General features: G+C 33.7%; 1 protein-coding gene across 5 annotated transcripts in view; it reads left to right on the plus strand.

Annotated features, from left to right (window-relative positions):
• LOC127841989 (phosphatidylinositol 4-kinase type 2-beta-like) overlaps positions 1-13,069 on the plus strand; it is a 55,257-nt gene that overhangs the window by 25,626 nt on the left and 16,562 nt on the right. For all 5 annotated transcript variants that reach the window (XM_052371264.1, XM_052371269.1, XM_052371265.1 and 2 more), the window contains 3 exons: positions 1,713-1,913; positions 11,044-11,175; positions 11,558-11,711. In XM_052371264.1, the coding sequence (XP_052227224.1) occupies positions 1,713-1,913; positions 11,044-11,175; positions 11,558-11,711 (487 nt within the window). The remainder of the gene's footprint in view (positions 1-1,712; positions 1,914-11,043; positions 11,176-11,557; positions 11,712-13,069) is intronic.

Consider the following 13,069-nt stretch of genomic DNA (forward strand, 5'->3'; position numbering starts at 1 on the left):
GGCTGGCTGGCGGGCGGGCGGAACAAGCTTGTCTGGGCCATAACTATGTCGTTCATTGTCAGATTTTAAAATCATTTGGCACATTTGTTCACCATCATTGGACGGTGTGTCGCGCGAAATAATTACGTCGATATCTCCAAGGTCAAGGTCACACTTTGAGTTCAAAGGTCAAAAATGGCCATAAATGAGCTTGTCCTGGCCATAACTATGTCATTCATTGTGAGATTTTAAAATCATTTGGCACATTTGTTCACCATCATGGGACGGTGTGTCGCACGAAAGAATCACGTCAATATCTCCAATGTCAAGGTCGCCACGACTAAAAATAGATTTTTTTTTAAAACAAACTTACAAAGGGGGTTAATTTTGTTTGTTCATTTCAAAAGTTCAGTTTGAGTTTTCTCCCTTTATCAGATTTTTTTTTCACAATGAAAACCTGGTTTTGTGACAATTTTGTCCCTTGTTGGACTTTATGAGCATCTTTAAGTACAAATAATTTCCCAATTGTGGAAAAACTACAAATTTCACAAGTGCCGTAGAAAAAATCTCAAAAGGAAGGAAAAATTTCGTCAATTTTAGTCCAAAAGTGCATTATCTGCAAGTAACAATTTAATTGAATGAGAACTGAAACTGAACATTCAAGCCAAAATGCATCTAAATGACTATTTGAATTAGTATGAGAAATTACTACCAAGCAATTAAAAAAAACATAATTCCCAATCTGAAGATTTCAGGAGCCAAATTTCCCAATGCCAGTTTTTTTTTTCGCGATAATTTTTCCCAATTGGTACGGTACCGACACTTTTTTAAATTGAGAAAAAAAATCCCTGGTCTGGTGGCATTTTTTGCTATCAATATTAAACAAGCCACGGTCTTGGGAAATGGGGCTTATTGCATGAGCATTAATTGTCGTCCCGGATTAGCCTGTAAAGAGGCTTATCAGTGACAACAAGATTCCACAATAAAAGCCTTTCAAAATGTTGCATTGAAGCATACATAACATTAATTTTTGTTGCCAAAGGACATGAACATTTGAATTACACGTTTTCCATAAAATACAAATAAGTGTACATGATGAGGCAGTGTGCATGAGTTTCAGTTTTTTTCACATTTTTTCCCCTTAATAAGTTGCTGATAACACACATAATATCATTTAGCATTAAAGTGAATTATTGTTTGAGATATACATGTATTTAATGCATGTTGTGGAGTTAGAACTGTCAATAATGTAGTGTATTAAACATTTTATTCGTGCAATTTAATTTAAACCAAACAATGAATCTGAGGGAACATGTTATATTAAATTAATTAAAAATCATTAGATGATGCCATCAATAGAATATTGTTTGCTTCAATTAAATTTATAATGAACAGTTTTATGCTGATTCCGACATGGTTACAGGAATTTGTTGCAGAATTGAAATATTGTGTAATAGGAAGACAGCTAGACTAATAGTGTATCCTAACAGTGTACATGTTTTGTATTCTTTGAGTTTAAGGAGTTTTCTGATGTTTAGCTGAAAATTATTTACATAAAGCTCTTTTTGTATGTTTTCTAATACTTCTAAACTGTTGTTGTAATTTTCTATTCATCAAAGTGTATCTATTTTTAAGAAATTGTATATACTCAATTAAAAGTAAAATATTTTCTATTTCACGTAGCAGGATCTAATATTCTTACATCCTTGACATTAACATGTTATTTCTTTCAGAAAATCATTGCAGTATTTAAACCCAAAGATGAGGAACCCTATGGCCAATTGAACCCAAAGTGGACAAAATGGCTGCACAAGCTGTGTTGCCCATGCTGTTTTGGACGCAGTTGTTTGGTTCCCAACCAGGGATACCTATCTGAGGCCGGGGCCAGTCTTGTAGACAAGAAGTTGCAGTTAAATATAGTCCCTACTACAAAGGTTGGTGCAGTAATAGGTATTACTCTTTTTAGTTTTAATACATTTTATTTTTGCTCAATTTTTATCCCCCTGCCAAAGGCTGAGGAATATAAAATTGGCATGGTCAGTCTGTAAGTCTGTCTGTTTGTCTGTCACAAAACTTGTAAGGGCTTTATCTCATAAAATATATAAGATATCATAATTAAACTTCATGCGTGGATATCAACTAGGAGAAGTGTCATGCAGAAGAACCATAACCCTACACTTTCTTTAATAAAAGTTATTGCCATTTGTTGTTTTTGTATGATATTTCAGAGCTATATTTCAGATATGATCCAACAATAAAACTTTATTGGAGTATAGAAATCAATGGGAAGAAGTGCCATGCACAAGAACCATAACCCTAGTCTTTCTTAACTAAGAGTTATTGCTCTTTGCTGTTTTTGAATAATGTAACTTTTCAAGGCAATATCTCAGATGCTCTACAAGATTTCAACATGAAACTTCATTACTGTATAGATATTAATGTGGAGAATTGCAACAATTGTAAACAATTATTCTACACTTAATTATTTTTTATGATTACTCTGTATATAAAGGGATTTGCACCCATCCGTAAACAAAATTCATTTGGCGGGGGATTTCAATTCAACAAATATGACTGTTTTAATTAAAAGTCTTTGGCTTAAAGAGGCACTCGAGTCCATTGCCATTTAAAAGCCAATACTCTTTTATGTCAGTTGAAAGACGTTGCAAATGCTCCCCAAGTGGCAACCCATGCGAAAGACATCGGACCTCGGACATTTGCGATAAAATTTGCCGAAGTCCTGTATTATTCCCGACATTGTCGGACCAAATAAATTGTGTGTTGTGTTAAAAAAATGAAAACAAAACTAGAATATGAACAAATACCAATTTCAATGTTCAAAACCAAAATATGACCAGTATTGATGCTAATGTGTTTAAGAATTTATAAACACAAACGTCGCCATTTTACGCAAGCGCTTATGAAAACTGAATTTTCGGATGGGATATGATTCCCATTTAACATGCGTAAATCAAGTGACGCAATGTGCGAGCATATTCATATTCACTGGTAATATTTTGTTATAACAACCAATCAATTAGCGACATTAATTTAATTTATTATTCGTAAATTTATGTATTTTGTCTATAGTTTTAATGTGTCAATACTATCTCATTGTGTGCATTAATGCAGATGTATTGTTTCATTAAAAAATACTACATGCTCCGAGTTGCACGTCTACATTATATATATATATATATATATATATATATATATATATATATATATATATATATATATATATAATGTAATATATATAATGTAATGGCTCAGTATCAATTTGAAGTGAATCGGTATGGAAATGAAGAAATTATAATAAAAGGCAATTTTGGGTGGGCGTGGCCTATGTGGGCGGGGTGCCCTAGGGTCTGTTATGGGGCCATGCATAGCTGAGATTGACCGTATTGCCATAAGCGAGGTTCAGTATCAATTTGAGGTGAATCAGTATAGAAATGAAGAAATTATAGTAAAAGGCAATTTTGGGTGGGCTAGGCCTATACGGCCGGGGCGCCCCAGGGTTGGTTATTTGGCCATGCATAGTTGAGATTGACTTTAGGGTCATAAGAGAGGCTCAGTATCAATTTGAAGTAAATCGGTGCAGAAATGAAGAAGTTAATGTAAAATAACATAAAAAAATGAGTGAAAATCTCTGACCCGGCCCTGCCCCAAGCTCCATATCTTCACTGTCACCGTCGCAAATATGCTCATAGCTACCATGTATGTAAGTTTCAAGGTTCAAGTGCTAATAGTGTAGGAGGAGCAGGTGGCCAGGACCGACAGACGGACAGAAGCACATCAATACAATATCCCCACATTTTCTCCAAAAAACATGTGGATAATAATGATCGCCAGTTAACCCTGCCTTTATGATTTATATATTCAAATTATGTATTTATATATTGTGCTTATGCATATATATAATGGTTACAGGCATTCATATAAAGATCTTTTGCTTTCATATATATTGAAGTAATGCCTTTATAAAATGGAAGATTATATATCTAGATATAAGAAAATTATATCTTTATATATTAATTCTTTATCTGTATGTATTCATAATATGTATTTATATATTGTGATTATGCATATATATAATGGTTAAAGGCATGCATATAAAGATCTTTTGCCTTCGTATAAAGAAGTCATGCCTTTATATAATGGAAGATTATACATCTATATATAAGAAAATTATATCTTTATATATTAATGCTTTATCTCTATGCATTCAAAATATGTATTTATATATTGTGATTATGCATATATATAATGGTTACAGGCATTTATATAAAGATATTTTGCCTTCATATAAAGAAGTAATGCCTTTATGTAATGGAAGATTATATGTCTATATATAAGAAAATTATATCTTTATATATTAATGCTTTATCTGTATGTATTCATAATATGTATTTATATATTGTGATTATGCATATATATAATGGTTACAGGCATTCATATAAAGATCTTTTGCCTTCATATAAAGAAGTAATGCCTTTATATAATGGAAAATTATCTGTATATAATACATTCGTATCTGTGTATTTTTACATTTTATCTACATATAAGAAAATTATATCTTTATATATTAATGCTTTATATGTATATATTAGCATTATGTATTTATATATTGTGATTATGCATATATATAATGGTTACAGGCATTCATGCACAGTCAGATTGACGTAATATCACAAGTTTTAGTATTATAAGACAGTCAAGGCGTTCCATAGTTAAGGGTCAAGTAACTTATAGGTGTAGCTGACTATAGTATTGTAATTGATAAGGATAAAGTAACTTAAAGCTAACACAATTACTGCAATTGTTAAGGGTCAAGTAACTTATAGGTGTAGCTGACTATAGTATTGTAATTGATAAGGATCAAGTAACTTAAAGCTAACACAATTACTGCAATTGTTAAGGGTCAAGTAACTTATAGGTGTAGCTGACTATAGTATTGTTATTGATAAGGATCAAGTAACTTATAGCTAACACAATTACTGCAATTGTTAAGGGTCAAGTAACTTATAGGTGTAGCTGACTATAGTATTGTAATTGATAAGGATAAAGTGACTTTAAAGCCACACACGTTGAGATGAAATACATGTTACTCAATACATATAGATGCAATTTGAAAGTGTGCAAAATTGTCATTAAATCTATAGCCTAGTTAGCAAGTAATTTACTATTTTTTTTAATTTTTAAACCGAAAGTAGGACTTCTATACATGTGTACATATATGTTCATTTCGACAAACGCGATTATTTTTAAGTTTTAAAGCGCAAAGAAAGACGTATTTCTACTTTGTAACCACCAGATATATTCTAATTGGCATAGATAAAATATGTTTCATATTTATACTAAAATTTACTTTCATTTCAATTTGTGTGGCTTTAAGCTCACTGTAGTACTGTAATTGATAAGGATCAAGTAACATCTTGCTGACTCTAGTACTCTAGTTGTCAAAGATGAACTTACTTAAAGCTTATGCAATTACTGTAATTGGTAAGCATCAGGTAACTTATAACTGACCCTAGTATTGAAAATGGTGAGAATCAAGTAACTTATAGCTTACTCTAGTACTGTACGTGAAGAATAACTTATAGGCAGGGATCATATTTTCCCGCAACATCAATTGGTCTTGGTGTAAATGGGGAAAAGGTATCTGAAAATGTATATCCGAAATCATGACAAATTACGTTAAAATATATACTCTTTTTTTTTAAACGGAAGATACGGAGTTTTCTCAACCTGTATTATTATTTGCTTTTTCATTGTTGTTTCGTGTGCTGTTTTATCCGGGGTTTTATCAGACTTTTTTCATTGTTGTCAATATTATTAATCTGTGTAAGTCCGATGTTTTAAATTGTTTTATTTTATGCTTTCCGGTGGTTTATAGCAAAATATCAGTGAATTAAAACTGATAATTTCACTGTTTCAAAGAGTGAAAATTATCAGTGAAAATTATCGATAATTTTCACTGTTTACTGTCAAATGACGTCATTTTTTGACGAAATGACATCATTATCCAAGCAAAATTCTTTAGTAAAACTCTTTAACAATGTATAAACTGTAAAAAAAAAAAGCATAAAATAAAAAGAACATTTGTTGGATTCGGTGGAATATCGATTTTAATTCACTCATGATCATAAAAAAGATATATTTTAACTCGTGGCTGCGCCATTCTTGAAAATATAATTTTCTATGATCACTCGTGAATTAAAATCGATAATCCACCGGATCCAACAAATATCCTTTATGTCAACTCGATAATAGCTTACAAACATGCACTGAACCAAACAAATGTCTGTGCGTAGGTTGGCTACTGACAATAGCAAAACCAAATAATTAAGAAATATTTCATGTATATTAAAGTTTGTTGTCAAATAACCCACGGCTGATACATGTAGTTTAGATGCATAGGGATTAAATCACGAGAGCAAAGCACGAGTGATTTGAAACCACGCATCTAAACTTCAGGTTGTGGGTTATTCAACAACAAACCATAAATTAGGAGAAGTATTTTGATTCTAACACGGTTTTTACTAAAGATTTGTACAATGTATATTCTTTCTTGTGTACTATTTTATGTGAAGTTCCGCCCATAAAAATAACGTTCGGCTGTTCTGTTGAACAGATCCGCGACTTTCATTCATAATTATATTACTGGAGTATTACTCTGGTGGAAAATGTAGCAGCATGTTTTGCTTAGTTACAGTGCGTGCTTTCAAGGTATAAGCTCCGCCCATAATTATTTCAGAATAACCCATTGACGTTTTTCTTCTTTGTTTATGTGAAAGTTTTCACGTGCCGTGTTAGAATCGTTTTTTACTTCTATCTCAGATTTTATTAAATTTATTACAGGTTACAGTGATAACAATACTATACAATCGCAACATATTGTTTTGTATCACATGCAACGTCGAAGACCGATTATAATTACACCAGTGCGCGCAGTCACATTAGCAGACAAAACAGAGAAATCGCTTTAACAATGATAACTATCAATAGACAGACAATGACACCGATAAACAATCGATATGTACATCACAGGCCTTAAGTCTCATAAATTGTTTTGCGATTTTTATGCCCCCGGATCGAATGATCGGGGGTATATTGTTTTTTGCCTGTCTGTCATTCCGTCATTCTGTCCCAAAACTTTTACAGTAAAGTTTTTCAATAACTTTTGAAATATTGAATATAGCAACTTGATATTTGGCATGCATGTGTATCTCATGGAGCTGCACATTTTGAGTGGTGAAAGGTCAAGGTCATCCTTCAAGGTCAAAGATCAACAACAAAAAACAAGCGGCGCATTAGGGGGCATTGTGTTTCTGACAAACACATCTCTTGTTTCAGTTTGATTTTTTTTTTAACACCCTCATTAATTTCGGACGCGTCTTTAATCCGCTGGTCACACGTTTTTGATTCTTGGTCTGACATGCAATAAACTGGTCCTGACCGGTTTAGAGACTGCGGCGAATGGTTTATCACACCTAATCGAGATAAGAATGTCATAAGGGTGTGTTAGCATGTGCGGTGTGTAATTGATTTCATGACATGGGAATTTTAGCAAACAGAATCGGACCGACTGTTTGGGATTTTCAATCGGTCTTTGATGACCCCCATGACAAAACCGAAAAAAATATGATCCCTGCTTATGGGTGACTCATACTGTAATTGGTAAGAATGGAATAACTTATAGCTGCCTAAAGTATTGTAATTGGAAAGCATCAAGTAACTTATAGCTGACACAATTACTGTAATTGGTAGCGATCGAGTTACTTTAGGCTGACACAGTTCCTGTAATTGGTAAGCATCAAGTAACTTAAAGCTGTCACAATTGCTGTAATTGGTAAGCTTCTAGTAACTTAAAGCTGACACAAGTACTGTAATCATGTGTAAGCATCTTGTAACTTAAAGCGGACACAAGTACTGTAATTGGTAAGCATTTAGTAACTTAAAGCTGATACAAGTACTGTAATTGGTAAGCATAGTAACTTAAAGCTGACGCAAGTACTGTGATTGGTAAGCATCTAATAACTTTAAGCTGACACAAGTACTGTTATTGGTAAGCATCTAATAACTTAAAGCTGACACAAGTACTGTAATTGGTAAGTATATGGTAACTTAAAGCTGACGCAAGTACTGTAATTGGTAAGCATCTAATAACTTAAAGCTGACACAAGTACTGTAATTGGTAAGCATCTAGTAACTTAAAGCTGACACAAGTACTGTAATTGGTAAGCATCTAGTAACTTAAAGCTGACACAAGTACTGTAATTGGTAAGCATCTAGTAACTTAAAGCTGACACAAGTACTGTAATTGGTAAGCATCTAGTAACTTAAAGCTGACACAAGTACTGTAATTGGTAAGCATATAGTAACTTAAAGCTGACACAAGTACTGTTATTGGTAAGCATCTTATAACTTAAAGCTGACACAAGTACTGTAATTGGTAAGCATCTAGTAACTTAAAGCTGACACAAGTACTGTAATTGGTAAGCATATGGTAACTTAAAGCTGACACAAGTACTGTAATTGGTAAGCATCTAATAACTTAAAGCTGACACAAGTACTGTAATTGGTAAGCATCTAGTAACTTAAAGCTGACACAAGTACTGTAATTGGTAAGCATATAGTAACTTAAAGCTGACACAAGTTCTGTAATTGGTAAGCATCTAATAACTTAAAGCTGACACAAGTACTGTAATTGGTAAGCATATGGTAACTTAAAGCTGACACAAGTACTGTAATTGGTAAGCATCTAATAACTTAAAGCTGACACAAGTACTGTAATTGGTAAGCATCTAGTAACTTAAAGCTGACACAAGTACTGTAATTGGTAAGCATATAGTAACTTAAAGCTGACACAAGTTCTGTAATTGGTAAGCATCTAATAACTTAAAGCTGACACAAGTACTGTAATTGGTAAGCATCTAGTAACTTAAAGCTGACACAAGTACTGTAATTGGTAAGCATCTAATAACTTAAAGCTGACACAAGTACTGTAATTGGTAAGCATCTAGTAACTTATAGGTGACTCAAGTACTGTAATTGGTAAGCATCTAGTAACTTAAAGCTGACACAAGTACTGTAATTGGTAAGCATATAGTAACTTAAAGCTGACACAAGTTCTGTAATTGGTAAGCATCTAATAACTTAAAGCTGACACAAGTACTGTAATTGGTAAGCATCTAATAACTTAAAGCTGACTCAAGTACTGTAATTGGTAAGCATCTAATAACTTATAGGTGACTCAAGTACTGTAATTGGTAAGCATCTAGTAACTTAAAGCTGACACAAGTACTGTAATTGGTAAGCATATAGTAACTTAAAGCTGACACAAGTTCTGTAATTGGTAAGCATCTAATAACTTAAAGCTGACACAAGTACTGTAATTGGTAAGCATCTAATAACTTAAAGCTGACTCAAGTACTGTAATTGGTAAGCATCTAATAACTTATAGGTGACTCAAGTACTGTAATTGGTAAGCATCTAGTAACTTAAAGCTGACACAAGTACTGTAATTGGTAAGCATATAGTAACTTAAAGCTGACACAAGTACTGTAATTGGTAAGCATCTAGTAACTTAAAGCTGACACAAGTACTGTAATTGGTAAGCATCTAGTAACTTATAGGTGACTCAAGTACTGTTATTGGTAAGCATATAGTAACTTATAGGTGACTCAAGTACTGTAATTGGTAAGCATATAGTAACTTAAAGCTGACACAAGTACTGTAATTGGTAAGCATATAGTAACTTAAAGCTGACACAAGTACTGTAATTGGTAAGCATCTAGTGACTTAAAGCTGACGCAAGTACTGTAATTGGTAAGCATCTAGTAACTTATAGGTGACTCAAGTACTGTTATTGGTAAGCATCTAGTAACTTATAGCTGACACAAGTACTGTAATTGGTAAGCATCTAGTAACTTAAAGCTGACACAAGTACTGTAATTGGTAAGCATATAGTAACTTATAGGTGACTCAAGTACTGTTATTGGTAAGCATCTAGTAACTTATAGGTGACTCAAGTACTGTTATTGGTAAGCATCTAGTAACTTATAGGTGACTCAAGTACTGTTATTGGTAAGCATCTAGTAACTTATAGGTGACTCAAGTACTGTTATTGGTAAGCATCTAGTAACTTATAGGTGACTCAAGTACTGTAATTGGTAAGCATCTAGTAACTTATAGGTGACTCAAGTACTGTAATTGGTAAGCATCTAGTAACTTAAAGCTGACACAAGTACTGTTATTGGTAAGCATCTAGTAACTTATAGGTGACTCAAGTACTGTTATTGGTAAGCATCTAGTAACTTATAGGTGACTCAAGTACTGTAATTGGTAAGCATCTAGTAACTTATAGGTGACTCAAGTACTGTAATTGGTAAGCATCTAGTAACTTATAGGTGACTCAAGTACTGTTATTGGTAAGCATCTAGTAACTTAAAGCTGACACAAGTACTGTTATTGGTAAGCATCTAGTAACTTATAGGTGACTCAAGTACTGTTATTGGTAAGCATCTAGTAACTTATAGGTGACTCAAGTACTGTAATTGGTAAGCATCTAGTAACTTAAAGCTGACACAAGTACTGTAATTGGTAAGCATCTAGTAACTTATAGGTGACTCAAGTACTGTAATTGGTAAGCATCTAGTAACTTATAGGTGACTCAAGTACTGAAATTGATCAGGATCAAGTTAAAAAATATCATCTACATTATAACACCCACACTCTTAGATTGCATTTACACACACTTAGTTGAATTTGAGTGTCTATGTTTATTCCTATATACACATAGGAATATGTGAACTGCTTAGGCTTATCTGAAATCTTAAGACATATAATTATAAATGCAGATTATCTGCGGTGAGCATTCTCTCTACTCACATTTACTGTGACATGCATTAAAATTAAGTTCAATGAGCGAATCTCAGAGCTCATGTAAGGATATGCCATAAGTGACTGCTGAAATCTTGTAGATTACTATTCTTGAAAAAAAGCTCAACAATATTACAAGCTTTCATTACAAAGAAGATTTACAGTTTGACTGTTTTGTAGGTTGTAAGGCTGTCCAGTAGAACGTTCAACTACAATGCTATTGACCGTGCCAAAGCAACCACAAAGAAAAACATCGCAGAAAACTTCCCACAGCTTGGCAAGCGCTTTCATAGAATAGGCCTTCCACCCAAGGTAATTGAACCTAACAAGTCAAATTGATCAACAATGAAAGATAACTCAGACTATTGTTTTTAAAATGTTACATGCATGAGTGTTCTCCCTTTCCATTATGTTCATCATTGCCACTCTCTTTTACACCAACATTTGTAAATTGTCAAGCATCATATAGATAATGATTGATAAGAAAAGTTGTAAATCATGACAAATGAGAGGAAATGTCATAGTGCACTTTTCATTTTCTGAGCAAAATTTATATCAGTCCTACATTACATTATTTTTTTTAAGGACATCTCATGTGTAGATTATATCTCTTGCTTTATTGGTTGCTTTTCTCATTACATGTACCAATATGTTCATGTCACCTTATCCAAGTTGTAGTTTCTGTGTTTTTCAGCAAGGGTCATTCCAGCTCTTCGTTAACGGGTACAAGGACGCAGACTATTGGTTGAGACGCTTCGATTACGAGGCAATTCCAGAATCCACAGCTCGCAAATTTCAGACTTTGTTTGAACGCCTAGTTATTCTAGACTACATTATTAGGAACACAGGTAACAGCATGTGTCTTCAAGGGCTTTCTGTAAATTTGCTGATTTTTATGCCCCCTTTCGAAGAAAAAGGGGTATATAGTTTTCGCACTGTCCATCTGTCAGTCTGTCTGTCTGTCTGTCACACTTTTGTGTCCGCTCTCTAATTCAAATAGTTTTCATCCCATCTTTACCAAACTTGGTCAGAAGTTGTATCTAGACAATATCTAGGTCAAGTGTGAATATGGGTCATGCCAGGTCAAAAACTAGGTCACGGGGTCACTTAGTGCATTTCAAAGATTTAGCATGGTGTCCGCTCTCTAATTGAAGTAGTTTTCATCTGATCTTTACCAAACTTGGTCAGAACTTGTATCAAGACAATATCTAGGTCAAGTTCGAATATGGGTCATGCCGGGTCAAAAACTAGGTCATGGGGTCACTTAGTGCATTTCAAGGATTGAGCATGGTGTCCGCTGTCTTATTGATGTAGTTTTCATCTGATCTTTACCAAACTTGGTCAGAAGTTGTACCAAGACAATATCTAGGTCAAGTTCAAATATGATTCAAAAACTAGGTCACGGGGTCACTATGTGCATTTCAAGGTTTTAGCATGGTGTTTCGCTCTCTAGTTTATGTGGCTTTCTGATTTATTTTGATATTCTAAGACATTTTTATGCCCCCAAAGGAGGGCATATAGTGATCAGACTGTCCGTCCGTCTGTCCGTCACCCTTTGTGTTTAGATTTCGAAAAATGCTCATAACTTCTATGTCACTTCAGATAGCAGTTTCATATTTAGCATGCATGTGTATATGAACAAGGCCTTTCCATAGGCACACAAATTTTGACCCCTGTGACCTTGACCTTGAACTTAGGGTCCGCGTTTAGGTTTCAAAATCTGCGTTTAGGTTTTAAAAAAAAAAGCTCATAACTTCTACAAAGCGTTTATAGGGGGCATTAGTCATCCTATCGTGACAGCTCTTGTTTTTAAAATATGGAATGATAAAATATATATTGGGGACTTGTTTTAATTAATGTTTTGGTCTTTTGTGAAATTGGCACTTTTGTGTACAGTGATTTTATCCCAACAGATTCCAACAGATCATGCACAAGATATTATATATTAAATGTATTATCTTTTATTACACGATATAACTATTTTTAGTGTTGATGATTCACGGACAATATATTTACTAACTTAGTCACGGACGGCAGAACTGTTATAAATGGTCTGCTTTTAAACTGGCTTTAGCTGGATGTTGTCAACTGATTTGTAACTATTAGGGACAGTTGACGCCAAGTATTTATTATGTCAATCTGTTATTTTCGCTGCAAACAGCAGGTCAAAAGGCCATTTCGGGGTTTAAGGATGAAGGGCTGGGCC

Source organism: Dreissena polymorpha, chromosome 8, assembly GCF_020536995.1.
Source record: "Dreissena polymorpha isolate Duluth1 chromosome 8, UMN_Dpol_1.0, whole genome shotgun sequence".
In the NCBI taxonomy this organism is placed as follows: Eukaryota; Metazoa; Mollusca; class Bivalvia; order Myida; family Dreissenidae; genus Dreissena; species Dreissena polymorpha.